This window comes from Mustela putorius, unplaced genomic scaffold (genome assembly GCF_011764305.1).
Source record: "Mustela putorius furo isolate JIRA1106 unplaced genomic scaffold, ASM1176430v1.1 tig00003987_pilon_pilon_pilon, whole genome shotgun sequence".
NCBI classification, from domain to species: Eukaryota; Metazoa; Chordata; class Mammalia; order Carnivora; family Mustelidae; genus Mustela; species Mustela putorius.
Window position 1 is genome coordinate 13,989,232 of NW_025422126.1, and position 23,641 is coordinate 14,012,872.

Below are 23,641 nucleotides of genomic sequence, written 5' to 3' on the forward strand. Positions count from 1 at the left end.
GTTGGGGTGGGGTGAACGAGGGCCTTCTAGGAAGTGGTAATGAATAACACATGCAAAGTTAAAGGGGAATCTAAACACATGTCCCATTCAGGAAGTTTAAAAAGGCTTGAGTGGGAGACAAACTTGAAAAGGTAGGCAGGTCTTGAGCACAAATCTAAAATCTACCAGTGACAGAAAGCCATGGAGGTTAGTGCTCTCCGCACTGAATGCAATGAGAGTTCAATCATCTGTACTGTTCATTTTACATTCATCCATTTATTTCATCTATATTTACCAAAAACCTCCCCTGTACCAGGCCCAGAGAGAGGTAATATGTGTGTGTGTGGGCAGTGAATAAGATAAAATGTTCCCTCTGCTAATTGAGCAAAATCTTGTTTACAAGGAAATTGGATTTCTAGCAGCAGAGAGAATCATTTGAGCTAGTGCAGGGGATAGACCCATGTACACAGGCATTCAGGAAAAGTTGAACTGGTGGAGCTCCAGAAGATGGGCTGCAGTGAACTGTTTCAACTCTAGAGCTTTCCCGTCAAGGTGACAACTTTCCTCTTTGTGCTACTTCCTTCTCTCTCTAGCCATGATTCTTTAACTGATACTTTATAAATGAGATACTCTCTACCCCACTGTTCCTGCTGCTCTTATTTCTGCTCCCTAATAACACCAACCTGCACACGACTCATGATAGACCCTTTTCATCATTACCTATTAGCTTCATTTTTCACTGACAGGTGTTCATTCAGGCTGCCTTTTAATTAAAAATTCCTGAGAGGACTCAATAGACCCAGCTCACTTTTTTTGACTGAACCAATTGCTGGGCACCGGCTAGCCTCTGGATTAGGATCCTTCGGGTCAAGTACACACCCTGTTCATTTGCTGGGGGATGAGCCACCTGCCCCTTTCGGTTTTACCCTTCCAACAGGGATGTAGGCAGGGCACAGCGGTCTGAGGTGAGCTAGGCATCCCACTGGTATTCTTAGATTTGACCTGAAGGGTAACTAAACACATCTTTTTTATTTCCGGCAAGTAATATTCAAAAATGGTATAGAGAAAGAAAGGGCCATTTCTTTTGGATACGAATTTGGAAACAGAAAAGTCTGAAGGCTTTAAAAAAAATATGGGGAACATCACAAATGTCCCCCAAATAAGGCTCAAAGCTTAATTATCTCCCCAGGGTTTCTGTTTATTGTGATAATAAAAAAATAATCTTATGGAACAAAACATTTACCTCTACAATAGTTTTCTTTTCTCAGAGACTACAGAATTATTTATACCTATAATATCTAAACCAGAGGTTTGTGGATCTGATAAGATCTTGAGTTTTTGAAATCACACCTACATAAAAATTTCTGAACACGTTTTGCCAAATCGTATCTTCTAAAATAGAATGCAAACTGTTAATTTTGCTATCTACTTCTGTATGCCAATTTTACATTATTAATACAGAGTCTGTAGGGGAGAAAATACTTTACACCTTAACTGAAAGAAAGCTCAGCTTGAGTATAACAGCAGCTCCTAGGAGGAAAAAAAATAATGTTCAAATATAATTCTGTACTTATCAACAGGAAGGGTGAGGCGGCTTTAACCAAATCACTTAGATGGATTTCTTTTCCATCCCTTTGCAATGGTCCGTTTTCCTCTATTTCATGCAGCTATTACACCATTTACTCTTCTGGGCCTGTTACTGCAAGCAGGTTATAAAGATTGCTTTATGGCCAGGGAGAGAGGATCAAACATCCATAAGAACAAGAGACAGCTATAGCATTGCCTTGCTCACTAGGGAGAGGATCACCCACTAAGGGTTTCAGGCCAAGACACAGACTAAGGTCCTGAATTCCCTTGAGCTGATACTTCAAATTTCTACAAAATTTACACATATTGATCCTTCTTCCAATCCTGTATTTGTATATGTAAATATATCTGGTGTTCCTAGTTCCTAAGAAGGGTCTTGCTCCCATTTTTTTTCTCCCTAAACCTTCTGACGTATACCTGATTATAGATTTTTCTGCTTTCTCAACTCCCATACTGCCACTTGGTTTTGTACTCTGTTGTATTTTAAATGATAAAAGTAACAACTACGTACACATATCTTGGGAATTTACTAGGAGGCAGGCCCTGTGTTACATATGCTTTATAGATTCTACATCCTGTAATTCTCCCATAGATCCTAAGATGTATATAATATCTACATCTTGCAGATATGTAGTATCTGCAAGGCTTAGAACTACTTGCCTCCCCTCACGTGTCTGACTTGGTGGTGGTGGGGCTGGGCTATGAACCCAAGTCGTCTGGCTGCAAAGTCTGAGTGTGTAACCACTGTACTGTCTTTTTTCTAGCATAAACTTTCCTCCAAGGGTCTACCTGTATTCTTGGTCATCTTGGCAATTATAGCCCCTCTTTTAAAGGCAGTAGAGGATAGAATAAAGAGAGCAAGCTGTGAGTCTGATGGTCTGGACTTAAGTTCCAGCCTTATTATGTTTGCAAACCATGCGATAATGGGCAATTTGTTTACCGCTAAGCCTCAGTTTCTCCTCCTGTGAGCAAGAACCGTGCCTTCAGAGTATTACGTGAAATGATGCTTGAATACCATTTAGCACAGTGCCTGACAGGCACTCAGTAAATGCCATGACCATCCCAGGAATCAGAACAGGAAATCTGGCAGGGACCTGGTTTATATGCCCATTTCTAGCGATTTTTGTGGATGAAAACTCATTCTTAAGAGATGATTCCTCATATGATGACAAAATGATGTTTATAGTCATGCCTAGGGTTGTCAGATACAGCAAATAAGAACAAAGAATGTTCAGTTAAATCTGAGTTTTTAGTTAACCATGAATAATTTTTAATATAAATGTTAATACTGCCTGGGACATATTTATACTGAAGACCTATTCATTGTTTATTGTTGCTGAAATTCAAATTTAACTGGACGTCATTCCTTGATCTGGCAGCCAGCTGGCCTCTTTGCCATTGAGCTCCTGTCAATGGCCAGGATTCTGCCTCATAACACATTCATTCAAACTGTGGTGTAGTTTACATTTTTATTCTGATGCTCCTTCTGTTTTCCTGCATTAAGTCAGCAAATGTGCTTTATTTATTTTTGTATACCCAGTACTCAACATTACATTTCTGTATCTGTGCCCGAGTTTATATCTATGCCCCAATCTATATGCAGATGGTTAATTTTAGATGAAAATTTGATCTCGATCACAATATATATATATTGTTATGCGATTGCTTTATTTTTTACATTTACATCTTCTGACAGACATCCTTCTAAGTTAGCACACACAGCACCACGTACATTTTCTCTAATAGCTGCAAAGACCCTTCTCAGACACCGGTGCTGGTGTATGTATAAACAGCTGAACCTATGACCCAGAAATTTCACTTCCAGGAATCTGTCCTATGAAACTGAGTACAACAGGTTTACCTAAACTATCACTGTCACAAAATCTGTGAAAGCAAAACACTGGAAAAGCCACGTATGTTCATTTGTATTGAACAGACATGTAGGTATTAAAAATATTGCCGTGTGAGAACTGATGACATGGAAAGATATGCACAACATAAAATTAACTGAAGAAAGCAGGTGAAAACAGTGTATGCAGTTTAACCCAGTTTTTTCAAACAATAAAAAAATGAAATATGATCCCAATTTTATAGAATAGAGAATGAGAAAAAAATTTGGAAGCATACGCCAGAGCATTTGCTGAACAGCATTCCTGGGAAGTATGTTCACGTTAGATTTTTATTTTCTCTCAATATTACGTGTTTTCTAAATGACTTTTAAAAGACATTAAAAATGGTTCATTGTAGAAACTGAGCATCTGCAAATGAATCTGCCATGAATCAGCCTATGTAGCATATACTGCCAATTTCATGAGAAGCAGATCTGTATGCCTACCTGTATTTCTGGAAAAGTCGCTGGCATGCTAATGGTGCTTTCTCTGAGTGGTGGGATTATAAGTAATTTTGATTTCCTTGATTATATTTTCCTGTATTTTTAAGTTACTATATATATATATATATTTCCTAGTTCACAAGACTATTTGGAATTTATATTGGGTCTGTGCAATTAAGCCCCCAAAATTGACATATTCTCAAACAAGTCAGAAATAAAAAATAAGTTTTCCCACTTTAGGGGTAGTTTTTCTTTAATATTGAGCAACTTTCATTTCTATGCGATACACAGGTACTAACAAGGTATTACATGAGTGGCAATGCAGCATTATGAATAACTGGTTGGGACTAACACGATGGCTTAGCTGGCATCACCATATTTACTGTTTAAAAGTGTCAGAATCTCAAATGTCTTCAGTTATGCAAATATGTTCATTTATTAAGAGGATCCCAGTTAAGATTTAGTCTACTTCAGGGAAACTATGTGCTAGCCAGAATTCTTTTATAGAAGTGATGATAATTAAAACAAATCAACAACTATAGTCTTTTTTTTAATTAACGCATTTACTCATTCATCTAATATCTATTTATGGATTTAGAGAACATACAGGGAGGCTATGAACACAGTGGGTAGAGCATGAGCTCGCAGGCAACACAACCTGGGTATGAATACTGTTCTGCTGCTTACTTAGCTGTGTGACTGGGTAAGTTACTTAAGGTGCCAGAATCTTGGCTGTCTTACATGGAAAGGGATTTACCTTAAAATCTATCTTATAGGCCTGCTGCAAGATTAAATGAGATAATCTATGCAAAGCTTTAACAAATCACAGCCATATGGTAGGTGCTTAGTCAATAGCTATTTTCACGTGCTAATCTAGGTGATGTGCATGATAAATCACTGATCCAGACATAGATGCCTTCCTCAAGCCTCATTTTGTCTTGGAGAGGCTGTGTGTGTGTGTGTGTGTGTGTGTGTGTGTGTGTGTGTATGTGTGTGTATAGTAAAGGAGACCAAAACTGGTTAACCATGATGGGAGGGAAAGAAAGACTGTCTTGGGAATTCAGATTAAAACGAAATGATATCCAGCAGGGAGAATCTTCTCAGGAGGTACTGGAGCTGGACCAGGACCAGTGGATAGGACTGAAACACATGAAAATGAAGAGGGCAGTGGTTGAGGGAAGCCTATTTGGTCAAGGGCATTACAAGAGAGGGCAGGGTGGCTGGTAAAGCCAGTTAGTTACCTGTTTAGGTTGATCAGAGCATGGAGGCACAAAGGAGAAAGTGTTAAGATATTATGAAAATATAACAATGTACAACATACAAACCCATTTATAGGAGAACTTTTATTTTAATAAACTCTCAACTCTTGGGGACATTAAGTGGATTATGTGTGTCTGAGAAATTTTACACATATTTAGTCTCTTACGTAGTGACACATTTTAGTGAAACACAGACCAAGTTGAGTCCCATCTCTACTACCTATTAGCTGTGCATTTTTATTTTTTCAAAGATTTTATTTTTTTGACACCGAGAGAGACTATAGGCAGAGAGGGAGAAGCAGACTTTCCACTGAGCAGAGAGCCTGATGCGGGTCTCGATCCCAGGACCCTGAGATCATGACCTCAGCCGAAGGCAGATGCTTAACCCACTGAGTCACCCAGCCACCCCTAGCTGTGCATATTTAGACAAGCTACTTAATCTTTCTCATTTTCAGACCTGTGCAATTGTGAGAGATAGCACACGACAGCACTATTGTGAAAATGAATAGGAAAAAAGTATCTAAATGACTTATCAGAATGCTTGAGATTGGCAGAACCCAGCCAACATTAATCAGACTTACCATTGCCCTCACCACTTCCTAAACCTCCTCTCCCTCTCTGTCAAAGTCAGTTTTGAAACTGTCATTCCGATCGCACTCCTGCTCACGCTTTGAGGAGTTTTAAGTAGGAGAGCTATCCTTGTACGCTGTTGGCCAAAGTATTTCTAGTCGGTTGAGTAAGAGAACAAGTCACACAAAAGGATGAGATGCCTTTCATTGGGGTCACCTTGGGGAGAGGACTCCTGGCTTATCTGGAGGATCTAGAGAGATCGTGACTGGACCAGTATATCCAATGAAAATGAGAGCTGCTTGTCAATGAACTACTATAATGAATGAAGATACAGTAACAAAAATCAGATGGAGGAGATTTTTCTTTTCCTTTTTTAAAACTACCAATAATGCTGAACCCTCCAACTACTCCATCTAACCAATCTGGAAAAGATTTGGCAGATGGGAGAAGGTTCGAATGTTGTATTCTGATCACAGCTATTTGGCATCTGGGATAGGTCTGTGAGATGATGAACAGCGAGTCCTAACTCTGACATGCATTTTGCCATAAGGATATTGTCTGTTCTGCTGTAACGTGGTAGGTAGCTTGTATTTAAGGAACTTAGAATTATCTAACATTCCTATATAAAAACATTTGTTTCACAGAAAAGGGGGATTAGGAAACAGAGCATTTTTGAATTGCACTAACATACGATGCTTTTTCTTTCTTTTTGGAATTTATTGAGTCAGGGCAGAGGGAGAGAAACTCAAGCAGACTCCTTACTGAGTGCAGAGTCCAACACAGGGCTCGATCTCACATCCCTGAGATAATGACCCGAGTGGAAACCAAGAGTCAGATGATTAACCAACTGAGCCACGCAGGTGCCCCAATATACTAATTTGTGTTTTGAACTTACTATGCCTTTTTCTGCCCAAGTTGGCAGCAGATATTTGGATGCTTGTGTTTTCTTGTCTCACTGGAGATAGGTATACAGAAGGGAAAGCAAAATTTCCCAAAGAGACTCTCTTCCCAGTTTTTGTTTTTTAAAAATCTGAGCTCCTAAAAGATTGACATTCAGGGAGGAAATTAAAAAATGCAGGCAGAATAGAAACCCATTATTAGATGTAATTTGACTTGAAGGAAATGAAGTAATGTGTCATTTTTTTAAAGGTATGTTTATAGAGTAAAACACATACCTGCAATAGCCAGCAATTTTAATGATAAAGTCTGAACAAACTCTGCTTTGGGTAACCTTGCTTAAGAGTAATACCATTTCTTTTCACATTGTCACTAATACTGTCAGTGTTTTAGGGTTATCCAGTTTTTTTTTTTTTTTAAAGATTCATTTATTTATTTGACAGAGATCACAAGTAGGCAGAGAGGCAGGCGAGGAAGCAGGCTCCCTGCTGAGCAGAGAGCACAACTCAGGGCTTGATCCTAGGACCCTGAGATTATGACCTGAGCCGAAGGCAGAGGCTTAACCCACTGAGCCACCCAGGCACCCCAGGTTATCCAATGTTTTATGAAAATTAGCACTATTGGGAAAATGCCTGGCCATGTTTTTGTCCAATGTGCTCCATTTTGCTTTTACTGCTGGTCATTTGATTTTTCTGAAGTCAAAGACATGAATTTAAGCCAGCGATCGCTGAACCTCCCTGTGCATCAGAATCATCTGTGAGGGTTTTGGTTCTGCTTTTAGTATTAATATCTGAGTTCTATCCTTGGACACCCAGATTCGGTAGCTATGGGGTGTGACTCAGGACTCGGTGTTTACACAAGTTTTGCAGGTGACTGATAGGCAGTCAGCGTTTGGAACTACAATTTTAGACAGCAGACCTGTTCTTTTTGAGAAAGATATGAACTAGTCACATTCCTGAATTGTATTATCTTTTCCAATATTGTAGAAAACAAGTATCGCTATACAATTTTTGACACAATATTCAGCTAATAAATGTTATAATCTGTATGTAGAGTATAAATATTAATTTTTTAAGGGAAGGTAAGAAATAGTACCTCTTATTTCACCGTATCTATGTGTCTATCTATCTAATTTAATTTACTTTTTGTAAGCAGAATTTAACCAAGTAATTCTCTCTAAACTATAATGACAATGGTTCTGGGGAAAATCTAACTTTGCTTTAGTCAGGTAGATCACATTTTCAGTGTGAGTTTCATACTTAGTTGCAACTTATACATAGCTCCCCTTAGTTCTCACAAATTTAAATTTTGCCTTACCTAATTATGGTCACATCCAACATCATATGGATTTAGATATATACTATAGGTAAAACTATACCCAACCATACATGATCCAATTTAATATTATACACTGAAGCCATGGAATCAGCGCTACCCCTGGGAACTGTGAAGCATCATTACATGTTGCTAGGCATATACTTGGTTTCTGTGCTCAAGTCATGAAAGTATGCAAAAGTACATTTATTTTAAAAGTTGTATAGTGTCTGCATAGTAAATCTGAGTGTTTGGAAGCGTATACATTTATGTTTACTGAACATTCTAGAATTTTAAAATTTAGATTATTTAAATTAAAAATCAGTTTAATATGTAGGCTTTTCTTTTCTTTCTTTTTTTTTTTTTAAGATTTTATTTATTCATTTGACAGACAGAGATCACAAGTAGGCAGAGAGGCTGGCAGAGAGAGAGGAAGGGAAGCAGGCTCCCTGCTGAGTAGAGAACTGGTGGGGCTCCATCCCAGGACCCTGAGTTCATGACCTGAGCATAAGGCAGAGGCTTTAACTCACCAAGCCACCCAGATGTCCCTGTAGGCTTTTCGTTTTACAGAACTTTTATAGACAGGCTTGTTTTTGAGTAGATTATTTTTAATTGGGATCAATACATTTTTTTTATTAACATATAATATTTTATTTGTTTCAGGGGTACAGGTCTGTGATCAATACATGTTTTTAAAGGACAATGAAATATAAAGGAAGCTTGACTAAATCAATATAAAGTCTAAAAATCTATCCTTCAAGGCAAGTGTAAAGATTATGCAAATCTATATTTATTATGCTAGCTGGAATCAAATCTTCCCTTCATTCATCCCCGAATCTCATCTATCATCCCCAAACAGCGATGCTATTATCACAATGGCAGCCAGTCCTACAAGCACCGCGGTACCATGGTACCCAGGACTGAAATTCAGGGGGAATAATAATAATAATCATAGTAATAATAATGATAATGATAATAAACAGCTAGCCTGAATCCAGCTTATTTTAGGCCAGGCTCTGCTGAAAGTGTTTCACATAGACTACTTCATTTACTCCCAATAATAACCCATGGTACTGGCATTTTTGGGGAAACAGGCACAGAGAGGTTATATAAGTCATCCAAGGTCAAACAGCTAGTTAAGTGGGGTACCCAGAGTTATTGTGAACCCAAAATCTGAGCTCTTCACCCAGGTGCTGCCATGCTGGTTGATTCTGCATTTGTCACCTACTTTCTATTTATTGTAGGAGAAATCACAGAATCTCTATCATCTCAGATTCCCAGTCTGTTAAACAGGCAGAGCAATGCTCTCTGCCCATTTTGTGTGGCATTCTAAAAACTAAATGAGAAATAGGAAAATGCAGTACTAGGCAGCTCTAAGGGTCTACTAATACTATTATAAATTCAGAGCAAGGCCTCCCATAATTGGCTTTGAAATCTCTGGCTATCACATTTACTTCAGCTGTTTCATTCTGCCTTCATCCCGCCTCAAGATGGTAAATGAAACTTTAGAAAAAGATTAAGGGGATAAAAAACATAAAGCAAAATATCAGGCACCAATGGATTAGGTGACAGCATTTCCCTTAGGACACAGTCTACATGAGAAAGGACTTAGACATTGTTCTGCTTCAGGGTCAATCTAATTTAAAAACATCAAGGAGGAGGTTGGTATTTAGATCTTTACACAGAGACACATACGCTCACAGGGTACTCGAAGCTCTTTCAGTGAGGACTTAAAATGTTCATTAAAGCAACCATATGGGGTCTGGTGTTATAGCTGGAATGACAGGAATTTAAGGACTGAGCCCCTGCCTGGAACCGCACAGTTCAGGAGGCCTCCCTTCTCCCTGAGAAATGCTGACTGCCTCCCCCAAATAGGCTGTAAGTATTGCTGGGTGTGGGCCATGATAGAAAACTTTATTTCCACCTCCACAGACAGAAACAACAACAAAGATGAACTTGAAGTACAGAGGAGATGCGAGAAATCCTAAAGCTAATAATGCTACCTGTGTAGCGCAACAAACATTGCCAGACTCTGGGGTTAGTTTGAATTCTGATCCTGTAATATACCAGCTGCATGACCTTTAGGAGCACAAGAGATTCTGGAACCCGACTGACTGAGCTTGGACTCTAGCTTTCTAATTACCAGATCCCACTGCTTAATTAGCACCTCACTTGGTTGCCTTGTAGACAGTGCACATTTAGCACTTTCCAGAACTCTTGATGTTTGTCCCCAGTCTTGATGTTTGCCCCTTTACAGGCTTCCCATTCTCAGTAATAAGAGCTCTATTCTGCTGCTACTTGGCCCGAACCCTGGGGTTAGCCCCACACAGTGTGAAGATACTCCATTTTCTTCTGGTTTGCATTAGTTCTGATGAGAGATCAATTTTTTTAAGAGATCAATTTTTGTTATGTTCCTCTCTTTACAATATCTTGGGGCTAGGTTGAGAGTCTTAGACCAATATGATTTATAATTTTCATCCAATGTCAAAAAATATTGACTACTTGGTTCTGCTTTTTTTCTGGTGCCACAAGTCACTAGGATTTTTTTTTTCTTTAGTCTTTCTCCGTTTTACTTGGATACGTTCTATTACTATGCCTTAGAGTTCACAATTATTATTATTTTTTAGGATTTTAATGTATTTATTTGTCAGAGAGAGAGAGTACAAGCAGGGGAAGTGGCAGGCAGAGGGAAAAGCAGGCTCCCCACAGAGCAAGATGCCTGATGCTGGACTCAATCCCAGGTTCCGGGGATCATGACCTGAGCTGAAGGCAAACACTTAACTGACTGAGCCATCCAGGCAACCCTCAAAATTCTTTCTTCCCCAGTGTGTACTATGATATTAATTTTCACCTCAGATACTATTTTTTCACCACTCAACGCTTAATATGGATTTATTTTATATCTTCCATTTCTCTCCTCTTTATTCACAACTTCCCCTACTTTTTTGAGAGATTGGCTATATGTATAATAACTTTTTTAATCTTCTTGTCGGCCAGTTCCATCATCTCTGCCATTTTAGGGTCTGTTTCTGTTGCTTGAATTTTCTCTTGATTACGGGTCATATTTTCCTAGGGAAGGGCGGGCTGGGGACAAACATCAGGAGTTTGCTTTTGGAAATGTTAAAGGTGTAATGTCTGTAAGGCAACCATTTGAGGTGCTAGTTAGGCAGTGAGGGCCTAGGTATTTATCTTAAAGAACTATGTAATTCAGAGTCAAGGTTACAAAGATTATATAAGCACTAACCAAAAGGTCATACCTACAATAGGAAATAATTATGGTTTTTCTGTATTATACAGCTGCTAAAAATATGAAGACTATTTAAAAACATGAGAAAGTGCTCAAGATATAATGTTAAATTAAAATTTAAAAAGTACAGTCTGGTTCAAATTTAATAAACACACATATAGTCATAGAAAAAATCCTAAAGAAAATATTAATGATTGTTTTTCTGTGGTAAGATAGTAATTTTCATGAATTTTTCTTTACATTTATAATTGTCCTACAAATACCTATCACTTTTATAATTAGGGAAAATAGTAAGAACTTAAGGAAAAAACAAAGAGTGGTAAGTGGCAAAAAGACAACAGAGGGGCAAGGAGTATCTACAAAGATTGAAAAGGATATCTGAAAAGGATATCTGGGGAAAATGAATGAAGGCAGTATTTTCAAAATGTCTTTTTTTTTTTTTAACTCAGATATAACTTGTTTCATGATTTAGATCACTAGAAGCAAAAAGGGAATGATGCAATCCAGAATTCATGTAATTTTATAAATCTATGATATATAAGAATGTAAGTCTTGGGGCAGCTGGGTGGCTCAGTCAGTTAAGCATCTGCCTTTGGCTCAGGTCGTGACCCCACAGTCCCATAATCAAGCCCCCCATTGGGCTTCCTGCTCAGTGGGGAGCCTGCTTCTCCCTCTGCCCCTCCTACTACTTGTCTACTTGTGCTCTCTCCAATGCTCATGCTCTCTGACAAATAAATAAATAAAATCTTAAAAAAAAAAAAGAATAAGTCTTTGGAATGCGAGAATGTATCACATACTTTTCTTGTATTTTATTAAAGCAAAATTAATATTAATATGGTAACCCACTGACAGCAGCTTATGATATATGAGATGGCAAGAAGTCACTCAGGAATTCCAATGCTGGCATGGATAATTTGCAAAGTATACACCCAGATGCGGACAATTAGGGATCAGCTGTCTTCTGACTACTATTACTTTACTGACACATGGATATGAAAATAAACTGCTAGAGAAAGAGGCCATGTCTACACATCCCAAGTCATCATACATACCCTTTTTCAATACCATACAAACAAAGGCCAGAAATAAGCACATACTGTGTTTGTGACAGTAATTTACTTGCAATATGTAAGGACAGGGGTCAACCCATAGTTGGTGACTTCTACAGTGGCCCCTCCAAAATTCTCCATTGTCCATCATTTATCTTTTTTCTTTTTGCCACTAGACCCGAAAGCCAAGGATGAATGAAAAAAATGTAAAGCAGCATTGATTAAATATCTATGTGGAACTTATATTTCTAACAATAATAGATATATATGTATAATAACCATCTTCCATAAAATTATAAGGCCTAGAATTATGTATTTATGTCTGGCTGATTTATTAGGTATGAGGAATAAGAAGTATCTATAAAAGACAGGTTTAAAATCCTCATTATTGGTTCATTTTTCCTAATATTAAGTTTGCTTCCCTGACGGCAAACAGAAGCTTACCATGTTTTCCAATACTTATTCGGATATCTTCCTTTAATTAAGATTTGTCATCCTCCTCATTAGCATACCCACTCATCCTATCTCTAGCAGGACAGCACTATCAGTCAGGCCTCATGGTTGATGTAAGTAAACCTAAAATGGTTATGTGGAGCCACCATCAATAAAGAGAAAACTCCCCTCAAGTCTCCACATGATGGCTTAGCCTCCATCTATGTCACTAGTTTTGCCTCATTTGCCCCTTCCCATCACTACATTTTGCTTCAAAAAAGACATTGTCATAGCAGGCTCCATGTCAGAGGAGTCCAGCACAAGGCACAGAACAAAAGAGATTACTCAGAGACACTGCAGATGAATCTTTGATTTGGTTAAGTTTCATAATGCACTTTAAGAAGCCTGTAAGGAGGGGTGCCTGGGTGGCTCAGTGGGTTAAGCCTCTGCCATGATCTCAGGGTCCTGGGATGGAGCCCCCGCATTGGGTTCTCTGCTCAGTGGGGAGCCTGCTTCCCCCTCTCTCTCTCTGCCTGCCTCTCTGCCTACTTGTGATCTCTCTCTCTCTGTCAAATAAATAAATAAGAAATCTTTAAAAAATAAGTAAATAAACAAAAAGCCTGTAAGGAGTCCGATGCCATGTTCCACAAAATTTATTTAAAGAGAAAAGCTACATGATGTTAGTTGTTGAGAGCTACCATGAATAAAAAAGGGCAAGGTCAATAAATTATCCAAAGGATAATTGTGTGTAACCACAGAGGCCAGATTGATAGATTAGCTTTTGTTGTTGTTTTTGTTGTTGTTTGGTCATATTTGGTTCCACTGAACCATAGATTAGATTTCAATGCAGGTGGTACTAGATGTTCACAGCAGTCGTGAACATGAAGATCCCTAATAAAGCATTCAGACTGCAAGACTTTCTGTAATAAAATGTCCTAATGTGCTCTGCAAGGTAACTTGAAAAAAATGTACACAGAGCTAACTTTGAGCAGCTACACACCAATGGTGGCTACATTTTCATTCTATGGAGGACATTCACTGAAAAATGATTTTATTTGTGGTGTTCATCTGAAAAATCATTGTTTTAAAGAGTATTGATAATATCTAACATCTACTGAGAGGCTTTTTGTTTTGTTTTGTTTTGTTTTTTCCTTGAGAGGTATTGTTCTGCTTCTTTTATAAATGAGACAATGAGGTAAAGGGTGATTATGGAACTTGCCAAGTCCCACAGCTAGGGTGGCTCCAAGGCTAATCTTTCAGCTACACAGATGTGTATTCTAGAGGAGGTTAAGTTGTCTCCATGGGGCACAACCAGTTCTTCCTATTGTACTTAGTTAAAGATGAGTAAGAAAAGATTTCTTTTCTGTGTCTGAAGAAAGAATTTCCAGTTCATCCAGAAAAGATTTCAAGTCATTAAATGTAAGCTAAAAAGTAGAGAGGCTAGAATATGCCCAGACTTTTCTCCGATGCAAAGTCTTCTCTGATCCTTTAAGAGGCTGTCCTTAACAGAGACTATACACCTTAAGCCATTATTAATGGGCTGTTTCTAGAACATAAAATTAATAACTGACAAGTCTATATAAGTCATATCGGTGCTTCTCAAACTTGGGTACTCTTATGTACCTTGGGGTTTGTGGTACTTGCTGGGGACCAAGTATTCCCAGAAAAAAATCTTTCTGGTATGTTGATTTCACGTTAATATTTTGGATAAAATAATTCAATTTGTAACCAAAGTGTTTTTACATTAACATAAACAAGGATATTTCCCAAGTTTTATGAGAAAATATAAGATTTTTTTTGTGTGTTTCATGCTTAAATGGAAAGCTTCATTCATGTTCTACCCCAGATCCTGAGGAAAAACTAGTTCCTATTTCAAGGCCTAAGGGCATGTGGATAGAAACATTTGAGAATTAGTCTCTATCCATTTCTGATCCAAAGCTAAACAGCAAGGGGAAAAAAATCACCAGCAGTGGCAAACTTACACTGTTTCTAAAAGATTACTCTACAGGTGATAATAACTGTAGAAATGGTCAGTAGTAAATTAGCCTGGCTAAAGCAGGCCTGCTCTCCACATAAAATGTTGGCTACTGACTCTAGCTCTAAAAGAGTTCAGGTGGCCTTCCTCCTCAGCACTGCTCTCTCTTCCTCTAATCCCAACTGCCATAACCTCTCCCCTCATTTCTTCAATGGCCCCTCTACTTCTCCACATAGCAGAGAGGTTTTATTCCAATATAAATCAGGTAATTTCATTCTCCTGATTAGTAGTCTTTAATGGATTCTCAAAGCACTCAAAATCAGACCTATCCTTCCTCATTATTAGCTACAGAGTCCTACGTCATCTGGCTCCTGACTCCTTCTCCAACCCAATTTTCTGCCATATTCCCATTAGCTCATCTCTTCCCAGACAAGTGGGATTGCCTTATATTCCTAGAGCATGCTAAACTTATTTCTGCCTCAGTGACTGGCCTTGTTATTCCCTCTTCCTGGAATGTTCTTTCTCTGATCTTTATATCACCACTTTTTCTTGTTATTCAGGTCTCAGCTCAAATGCTATCTCCTCCGAGAAGGGTCTCCTGGTTATCTTACTTAATACTGTCCTCTTCCCCAATCTCTATCACATTATTCTATTTTTTCCCTTATAGTACTGACTAATATTTGTACTTAACTCATTTATCTGTGTGCCTCTTACTTGACACAAGAGAATGTAAATTCCATAAGGACAGGGACCTCCCGTGGTTTGCTCACCACTGTAACTTTGTTGCTAATATCCAGGCTTGACATATGGGAGAAGCTAAATATTCACTGAATGAAGAAATGAATGAGTGAAAGAAAAAGAAAACTGGAATACGTTTTAGATACCATATCCAGTAAGCTAATGTTCTATAATCTGGGGAAAAAGAGTAGAGGCAGACTCTGGTCGATTGGGCTCATACCTATTTAGTAAATAAAAAAGTTAAACTGGTGAATATCAGAGTCACAATTTGGAGTCATTCTGGAAGGTTCCTGGGGACAAGAAGCTTTTCTTGAGACTTCACTTAGCTTCTGCTTCTTGAGCAACCAAATTATGTGAGGGAACATTATGTAGAGCCAATGAGAAAGACACCTGGGTATACTAAGAAAAGGGCTAGCTGAACTTAGTTTCTCTCACCGGGACATATATGGTTCATATTTATAATCTAGGTCCCTGGCCTTCATAATGACACTTATCAAATTCATAGCTTGGTAACTTGAGTCCCCACCTCTTGGAAGATCAGTTATAAATTGCATCTCAAAGTTTTTTTTGTTTCATTTTAGGATCGATGATTTGTGTATCCTGAGAATAGTGAGCCAGATGGTAAGGGTCTGTGGTTTGCACCTCTTCTGGGGGACCAGGTTACCACTTGGCCCAGTAAAGGTAGAATCCATAGTTGTGGGTAATATACAAAGTGGGTACTGTTCACAGGTGATCACTGCTTGTTCATGGGTTTCATAATTCTTACCTTCTTACTCCATCCAAGAACAACAACAGTGACAACATAAGTGAACACCAGCTCAGAGAAACAGAACAAGCACTAGACTTGGTATTTGAAGACATAGGTTCTATATCTAATTCTAAAGTTATGGGATTTAGGGATAGCCAACATATCATTCTGGGCTTGTGTTCCTTACCCATCAGAAGGAGGAAGATTAGACTCTAGATTCATTGCTGGCCCTTCCAATTCTGAAAGCCTATAATTCTTTGAGCCAGAAACACATCTCAGCATCACAGTGACAGCTTTCCAAAATAGTATACCAACAACCTAAGACCAGATATCTACATCACAATGAGCATTGATTTATAGGGTACTCGACAGACTTTCTACTAAGAAAATTTTATCCAGGGCCTCTTTTTTTGTACTTTCCCTAAATCAACAGAAAAACATTTTTCAGTTTTCTCAGGTATACATTTCCTCAAATAGAAAGAGTTCAAAAAAATTCCAGCGAAGTTAGTGTAGCATTTTTCTAATCAAATTTCCTTTAAAAAGTTCTTACTTTTTCTTACTTTCTTACTCCCCACAAAAAGTGAATATGCTTTAGGAAAAGAGAATATTTCTCACAATAGACTAAGAGATCATGAACATCTGGAATAAAAAGTTCCCAATCTGAGGAGTTTATGTTGTTGAAAGGTTCTTATTTCACAGAAATGTTTCGCCATTAGCTTACGTCCCATCATTAGAGATCAATTACCTTGATTTATTGTTTAAGAAAAACTCAAAGTAGGCCTCACGTATAAGCTACTGTAACATCTTAGGATAATAATAAATTTATCTAGCTCTTTAAAAATGACAACTTTATCACATATTATCACACTGAAATTTCACAATTCCATGAGGAAATTAGAAGACCCTTTATCTCAAATTTATAGATAAAAAAATCAAGACACAGAGATTAAATGGCCTGTTCAGGATCATCTAGGTGTTACATTGGTAGAAGCAGAACTAGAACCAATCCCTGATATAAACCCAGTCCTGTTTACCCAATATTTTTCTGTGGAACTGAATGCATAAATGGGGCACAGGGAGTAATATGAAGATAAGTCATGGGAACACAGACCTGAATTTGAATTCTGATTCTGCTATCTGCTTGCTGTATGATGCACGGTAATTACTTAAATGCTTTGAGCACTCTTGTTATTTATAAAAATCAAGAATAATAATATAAGCAAGGGCAATAATATATATTAAAGGACTTTGTGTTAAGAGTGCACAGTAGTGATCTTTTTGTTTTTACTATATCTTTTTAAAATTTTACAAGTAGTTTGTATATGACAGAAAAGATAGGAATATAAAGACAACTTAAATGTAGAAACCACTCTCTTTTAGAAGTCTTATTTTTCAAGCTGTGATGGTTGCTTCATTTAATTCTATGTCACATTCTTCTGCAAATCTGCATGTGCTGTCCTCTACCATGAACACCCTGATTCCTTGACCTTGATCGACGCCTACACATGTTTTTCGAACTCCAACTGAAGAGTTATTTCCTCTTTAAAACTTTGATCCCACAGGCTTTTCCTTGGGCATTCATTTAAAACTCAAGTTCATTTACCAGTATTTACTAAGAAACTCCCATAGTGCTAGGGAATTCTAGGGGTGCACCAGAGCACTCCCTAGAACTGACCTAATTTTGTTTGTTGCTGTTACTAGTTGCCACCCTTTGACATTTTACAGACCTTTTACTTTTAAAGGATGAGAACTGATATAAAGTTGCCCACGTTTCACTTTCTAAGTAAGGTTATGGTAAAGTTAAAAAAAAAATAAAAAAGGACATGGTAAAGTAAATATCTGCCATTTCCTGCCACACACACAAAAATGACATTTTGATACGAAGATATATGATCTCAGAATTTAAAAATTAATAAGTTAGGCTTTATAGAAAACTTCACAGAGGCAGTCTGCGTAATCAGGGAATAGGCTTTGAGGGATCCACTGGTTTACCTATATTTTTGTCCCAATCTGATATTCTTAGATTTGTTGTTTCTTACTCAATTTTGCATTCCTGGTGCAGTGCCTGCTATCTAGTAGGAAATAGCCAATAAATATTGATGAACAAGGCAATGAATTTTCCTTTGAGCAAATACCTCTGAGATCCATGGCAGGGGCCTACAGCACCGAGCCCTGTGGGAGGACATACTTAGCAAAGGTGCGAGTGGGAGATATGTGTGTGTGTGTGTGTGCGCGTGAGCGCACACACCTAAAGTGATATAATTTATTTCATGAGTTTGCCAGGCACTAGCCATTCAGGAGATTCTATATGAAGCTTTTAGTGAAACTGCCCTGCCAAGGAACAAGAGAGGAGGGGGGACAAGAACTATAATACCAAGGCATAACTCTATAGGAACAGGCAGACTCTATTCCTAGGACACTGTTAAAAAACAATTCATGTGACATCTTAGGTAGAGTAAGAATTATAACAAATATAGTTACTGTAAATAGGTAACACTCATCTAAAATTCATGATGTGCCAGGCTTCTGTTTTAAGTTCTTTGCACGTGTTATGTCATTCTATCATTACAACAACCTGTTAAAAATGTGATTACTATTTCCATTGTATAGATGAAGAATCAGGTTTGTGGTGGTTGAACAATTTTCTGGTGGTCATATAGTTAACCAATGGTAGAAATAGGTCTCAGCTCTCATCTAAATGCCTTTAGAGCTTTACTGAAACGCTTGGGTCCCTTTAGAGCTACATATTTCTCTGATGAACAGTTTTATAGGACTTGGTTTTCATTTTAAAAATAAGAAGAAAATTACAATGTTTCCTCTTAGCCAGGATTTTGTAACTGGCAGGGCACACACAGTTTTTCTGCCTAAAAGCTGCGGGACTATAAGCAACTTATTTAACATCTTTGAACTTCAACTTCTTCACCTATAAAATAGGGATGGCAGCCATTCTATCTGTGTTTGGGGAGAGTTAAATGAATAGTGTATGGAAAACAGCTAGCAAAGGGCCTGGATTATGAAGGGGATTTAATCAATTTTAATTCCATATGGGATCTAGTAAGATAAAATGACATTTTCAAATTAAAATCATATCAAATATTACTGATAGAATGAAAGCAAATAGATCATTGCTCTGGTGAATAAAGGTGCCTATATTTATACAATTCTTTAGAGAGCCATGAGGATTATCTTTGCTGCAGCCCTCATTTTGATTAAGAGCATAGAGATTAGATGTTTCAGCATAGGAAGAAGTTTATATTTGATTTATACCCCAGATGCATATTTGCAGCATCTAAACATTCCATTCCTTGGCTAAAGATGTAACAAGCTACTTCAGCAAACCTGAAATTGCAAAATAAATGGAAAATGCTTAATCATTTAAAAAGAAATAGCAAAGGAATGAAAAGACCAAAGCAGGCCTGGGTACCGGTGAGGGAAGTTAAGCGGCAGGAAGCCTCCTCTATTTTTTTAAAGGCTGACAAATGGCTTCATTAGACAGGCAGGATATTAAACCAAAAGGGTTCATCTCTATCATTTTTACACACAAACACTTTCAGAAAAAGTGTGTATGTATTTATATGTAATCTCATTTCAGGTAAAAGTATTGTTCACTGAGAAAAGCAAGTTTCAGAACAATTTCTAAAATATAAACTTACTTTGTAAAAACAGTATCAAGCCCCATCTGTAACTGATTGTGAGTTTGTTTAAGTTTGTATGAACATGCAGAAGGTATGAAAGGTTCACGCCAGGATGTTACACTGGGAACATCAAGATGGTTGCCCTGGCAGGATCTGGGGAGAGGGTTTTGTTTCTTGAACATTATCTCATTACTTCACCAAATGCAAAGAGCATACATTACCTTGGAACAAAAACATTGAAAGATAAAAAAGAAAAAGTACATTTATTCTTATTTATTCCCATATTCATTTGTGGATTTATTCATTATCCAACATTTACTGAATTCTTAATGGTGACAATTAAGTCAAGGAAGCTGGTCTGTTTTGTGGACTGTCACACATGACTTTTTCATAAGTATGCTGCCTAAACTTGGCTTTACTTCATGGCATTAGCAATATGGTTCCGGGCTCTATCCTCAAATCCTGTCCTGTTCCCTTTGGAATTAACAGTGTGTATTAAAATCAAACCATCTGTAGTTAATGTCACCCATTTTCTTTCTACCTCTAGCTACTGTGCTGAAGGAAGGGTTGACTCTCTTGCCAACTCCACTGAACTGTGAGTAGCCACTGGAGACAAAAACATGGTATTCAGAGCCAAAAGGCAAAGGTTTCAGTCCTGACTCCCCAGTAAACAGAAATGTGGTACTGGTATGTTACTTCCTTACTTGAACCTCAGTACCACCTCCTCTCAAGTCAGCTATCTGACAAAATGGCCGTTGAGCTCTAACGGCATCACGTGTGAAAGTCTTAATAAACTGCAAAGTGTGGAGTACATGTATAGTACCACTTCTTACAAAGATTAGTGATTTTGATTCCTAATGATACATATTTACAAGAATTCGCAGATTTCCACAGGAGACAAGATAATAATAAGTTTCAGTGGTGCTCAGAAACTTGAGTTAGCCCCCAAAGCAATGGCTGACATGTTAGGCAAAGGCCGTTTCTTCCCGTAGTGATCACAAGTCCAATTAACCAATAAGCATATCTGACCTGGTATAATCGTCTTCAACAAGCATGTGCTTTGGAATCGGTGAGTACCTTCCTGGAGAGATGGGCGGCAGGGAAGTTTTATATTCTAAAGTTCCATTGTTGCCAGAGAGTAGATGGTTTTCCATCGGTGGAGAATAAGCTAAGGGGTGAAAAAGAGAAAAGAGAAGAAACCTATTAGGTGGGTGATTCAACGTGTCATGCTACAGTTCTGTTAAAAATAGGAAGACTTTGCTACATGCTGAGGATTTTCTTGTCTCCTAAGAGGGTGGAGTTACTGTTTGTTTGCATTTAGTATGTACAAGCACATGGTGCTTGACCTTTAGGATTGGAACGATGTAATAACATTTATATCTATAAACCCATTTTGTATAATTAGGTGAAGAGAAGAATTGGGGAAGAGAGCCAGAACATGCATTTTCAGAAGGATGATTAATTTTCTATTGAAATAAAAATGCTAGCTTTCTAATTGCAGAGCTCACATTCTTTTCACATAATTAATATTCAATCATCAAATCTAGAAGGCTCCTGGAGCAAGTTCTTGTGTAAGACTTGAATCCCAAAATATGCTGTACTACCACCCCAGAAAGGCCCAGGGCACTGGCCTTTCTTAGTTCTCTACAGTAATTCATCATCCATTCGAATGTATGAAAGCCCCTCCTGCCTGCTCCACCCCTCTCTAGAAATCCATTTAATACACTGAGAAATCCAACTCTCATAATGCTGTTCTCCTGCTTAAGTGTTCTCCATTGCTGCTACTGTACTGAATATAAACCTTTCCTTTTGTCGTTCTTACAAGATTGATCCATTTTAATACCCTCTATTCTAGAGTCCTCTAAGACAGCTCTTCCCAGTGTTTGTGCTCTCATCAGTTGCCTACAATTTCTGTCTCTTAACACATCTCTGATATTGAAATTTCATCGATTCTTTAAGATACAATTCAAACGCCACGCCTTCCATAAAGAGTTTTATGGTCATCGGAAGACAGGTAGTATCCCTTTCCTTTGAATATCCAAAAGCATGTACATTTTTATCTCCCATGGTATCCTTCTTATGTTGCCAAATATTGCTGCTATCCGTGTATCTGAATTAGCCTTTCTTCCAGTAAAGGCCATGATTGCATTTCCTTTCTATCCCACCTATTACCTTATAAGGTGTCTTCTACATATTGAGGTTACTCAATATATATATTTTAAATTGAATAGCAAGCTTTGTTTTCTTGTTTTTATCTCTTTACACCATTCAGGGAGTAGCTCAGAGTCTCAAGGCTGCTTTTTCTAATTCATTCAGTTTGAAAAACTTTTTTTTTATTATTTCCCAACATTTCCATTTATTACCTTTATTCTATTGCATTTTTACTGTTACCATTCATACTGCAGACAAAAGAAAAAAAAGATAGTCACCTTATCTCTGTACAAATTACATTTCAGCAGTTTGGATTTTAGCCTACCAATATTTACACAAGGCAATTGTGTTCTTTTAGTTGATATGAAGAGAATAAAATAGTTAAAATTCTTTCATATCCTAAGGTGAGGCTGATCTCAGCTTCCTGCATGCTTGAGAAAAAGACACATTTTGGGGGCAAGTGATTTCTAAATCATCATTAAGAAAAGCAATAGCTAACGTAATGAGCAGCTAACAAAATTATTCAACCTTTAAATTTCCCTCAACAGAAACAGCTAAGTCTGAGAGAGGTTAAATCACTTGCTTAAGACCATAGTACTAATTAGTGGCAGGTTCTTTAGCTATTGCGAGATCCCAATCTCACAACTGGTTTCTCAAAATTTCGGAATGAGCAAGCTTAGTGATGTTAACTATCCCTTAATCTCAGGTAGAAAAAAAAAAAATTGCTTCTGAATCTAGTCCCCAAAGACACAACCTTAGATCAAGTTTTTGCTGACCTACTGAGAAGGAAATACAGGGCTTCTGTAGGAGTGGATTTTGCAGGACTCAACAAAGCAGCATCTCAGAGTTAGTTTTTGTCCTAGAAACCCCCACCTACAACTCATTTCTACTGCCATAGTGTTTGAGAGCCCCTCCCCCCCACCCCGCTGCTTTCTTGCCAATATAATATTCAGGTAAAGGGAAGAGCTATGGCGATGGTGATTGAGGATCATAATGTTTCCAGCCAAGTGCAAGATCCTCTCCCCCAGGAGGGAGCAAAGAGCTGTTTCTGGTCTTTTAGTCTTTCTCTTTCTTCATTGGCTACTATGTAGGTTTGAACTAGGAAAGGGGGATACTATGGCATGAGAGCTATCATACTTTAGGGCCTTGAGAAGTAGACTTTAAAAAGGTGTTGCTTTTATGTTACTATAATGACACTGTCCAAAACATACCTCATTAAGCCTTTCTTAAATGGTGGACTTTCTAACCCATCAAGGTGTCCCACCAACAAAACACTAGTTAAGGCTTGTAAGGCAATCAGGGAGTGAAGTACAGCGTTCCTTGCAACTATTTCCACAAGCTAAACAAGAGCAAAGATGCAGAGTACTTTGCCAAGTTTTGCAGAATTCCAATTCTGTACCCCTGGCACAGGGACTCTGAGTGTGGCACTTACAGTGAGTAATATCAGGTGGCCCATAAGGATCAGTCATGTAAATGGTGGTGGGTTTGCCGACTTTTAGATAAACGACATCGGATGTGTTCTTCAGTATAGCTACTGCCTCTTCATGCGTCACTTCTTCTAAACTGTAGTTGTTTACCTAAAAGGAAAATAATACTCAATATTAGAGTCAAATCTAGGCAGGTGAAAAGAAACAGGCAAAAGCATATACAGGATTATTTAAACATTAAATAGCAATGATTACAATCCAGGATCTACATCATACTCGGACAGAAAGATGGATTTATGGC

General features: G+C 38.0%; 1 protein-coding gene across 18 annotated transcripts in view; it reads right to left on the bottom strand.

Moving 5' to 3' along the window:
- The window catches only part of DLG2 (discs large MAGUK scaffold protein 2), a 1,545,411-nt gene that overhangs the window by 444,964 nt on the left and 1,076,806 nt on the right, over positions 1 to 23,641 (bottom strand). For all 18 annotated transcript variants that reach the window (XM_004763483.3, XM_045071283.1, XM_004763486.3 and 15 more), the window contains 2 exons: positions 23,346 to 23,490; positions 20,792 to 20,930 (listed from right to left, as the gene is read on the bottom strand). In XM_004763483.3, coding sequence (XP_004763540.1) covers positions 20,792 to 20,930; positions 23,346 to 23,490 — 284 coding nt within the window. The remainder of the gene's footprint in view (positions 1 to 20,791; positions 20,931 to 23,345; positions 23,491 to 23,641) is intronic.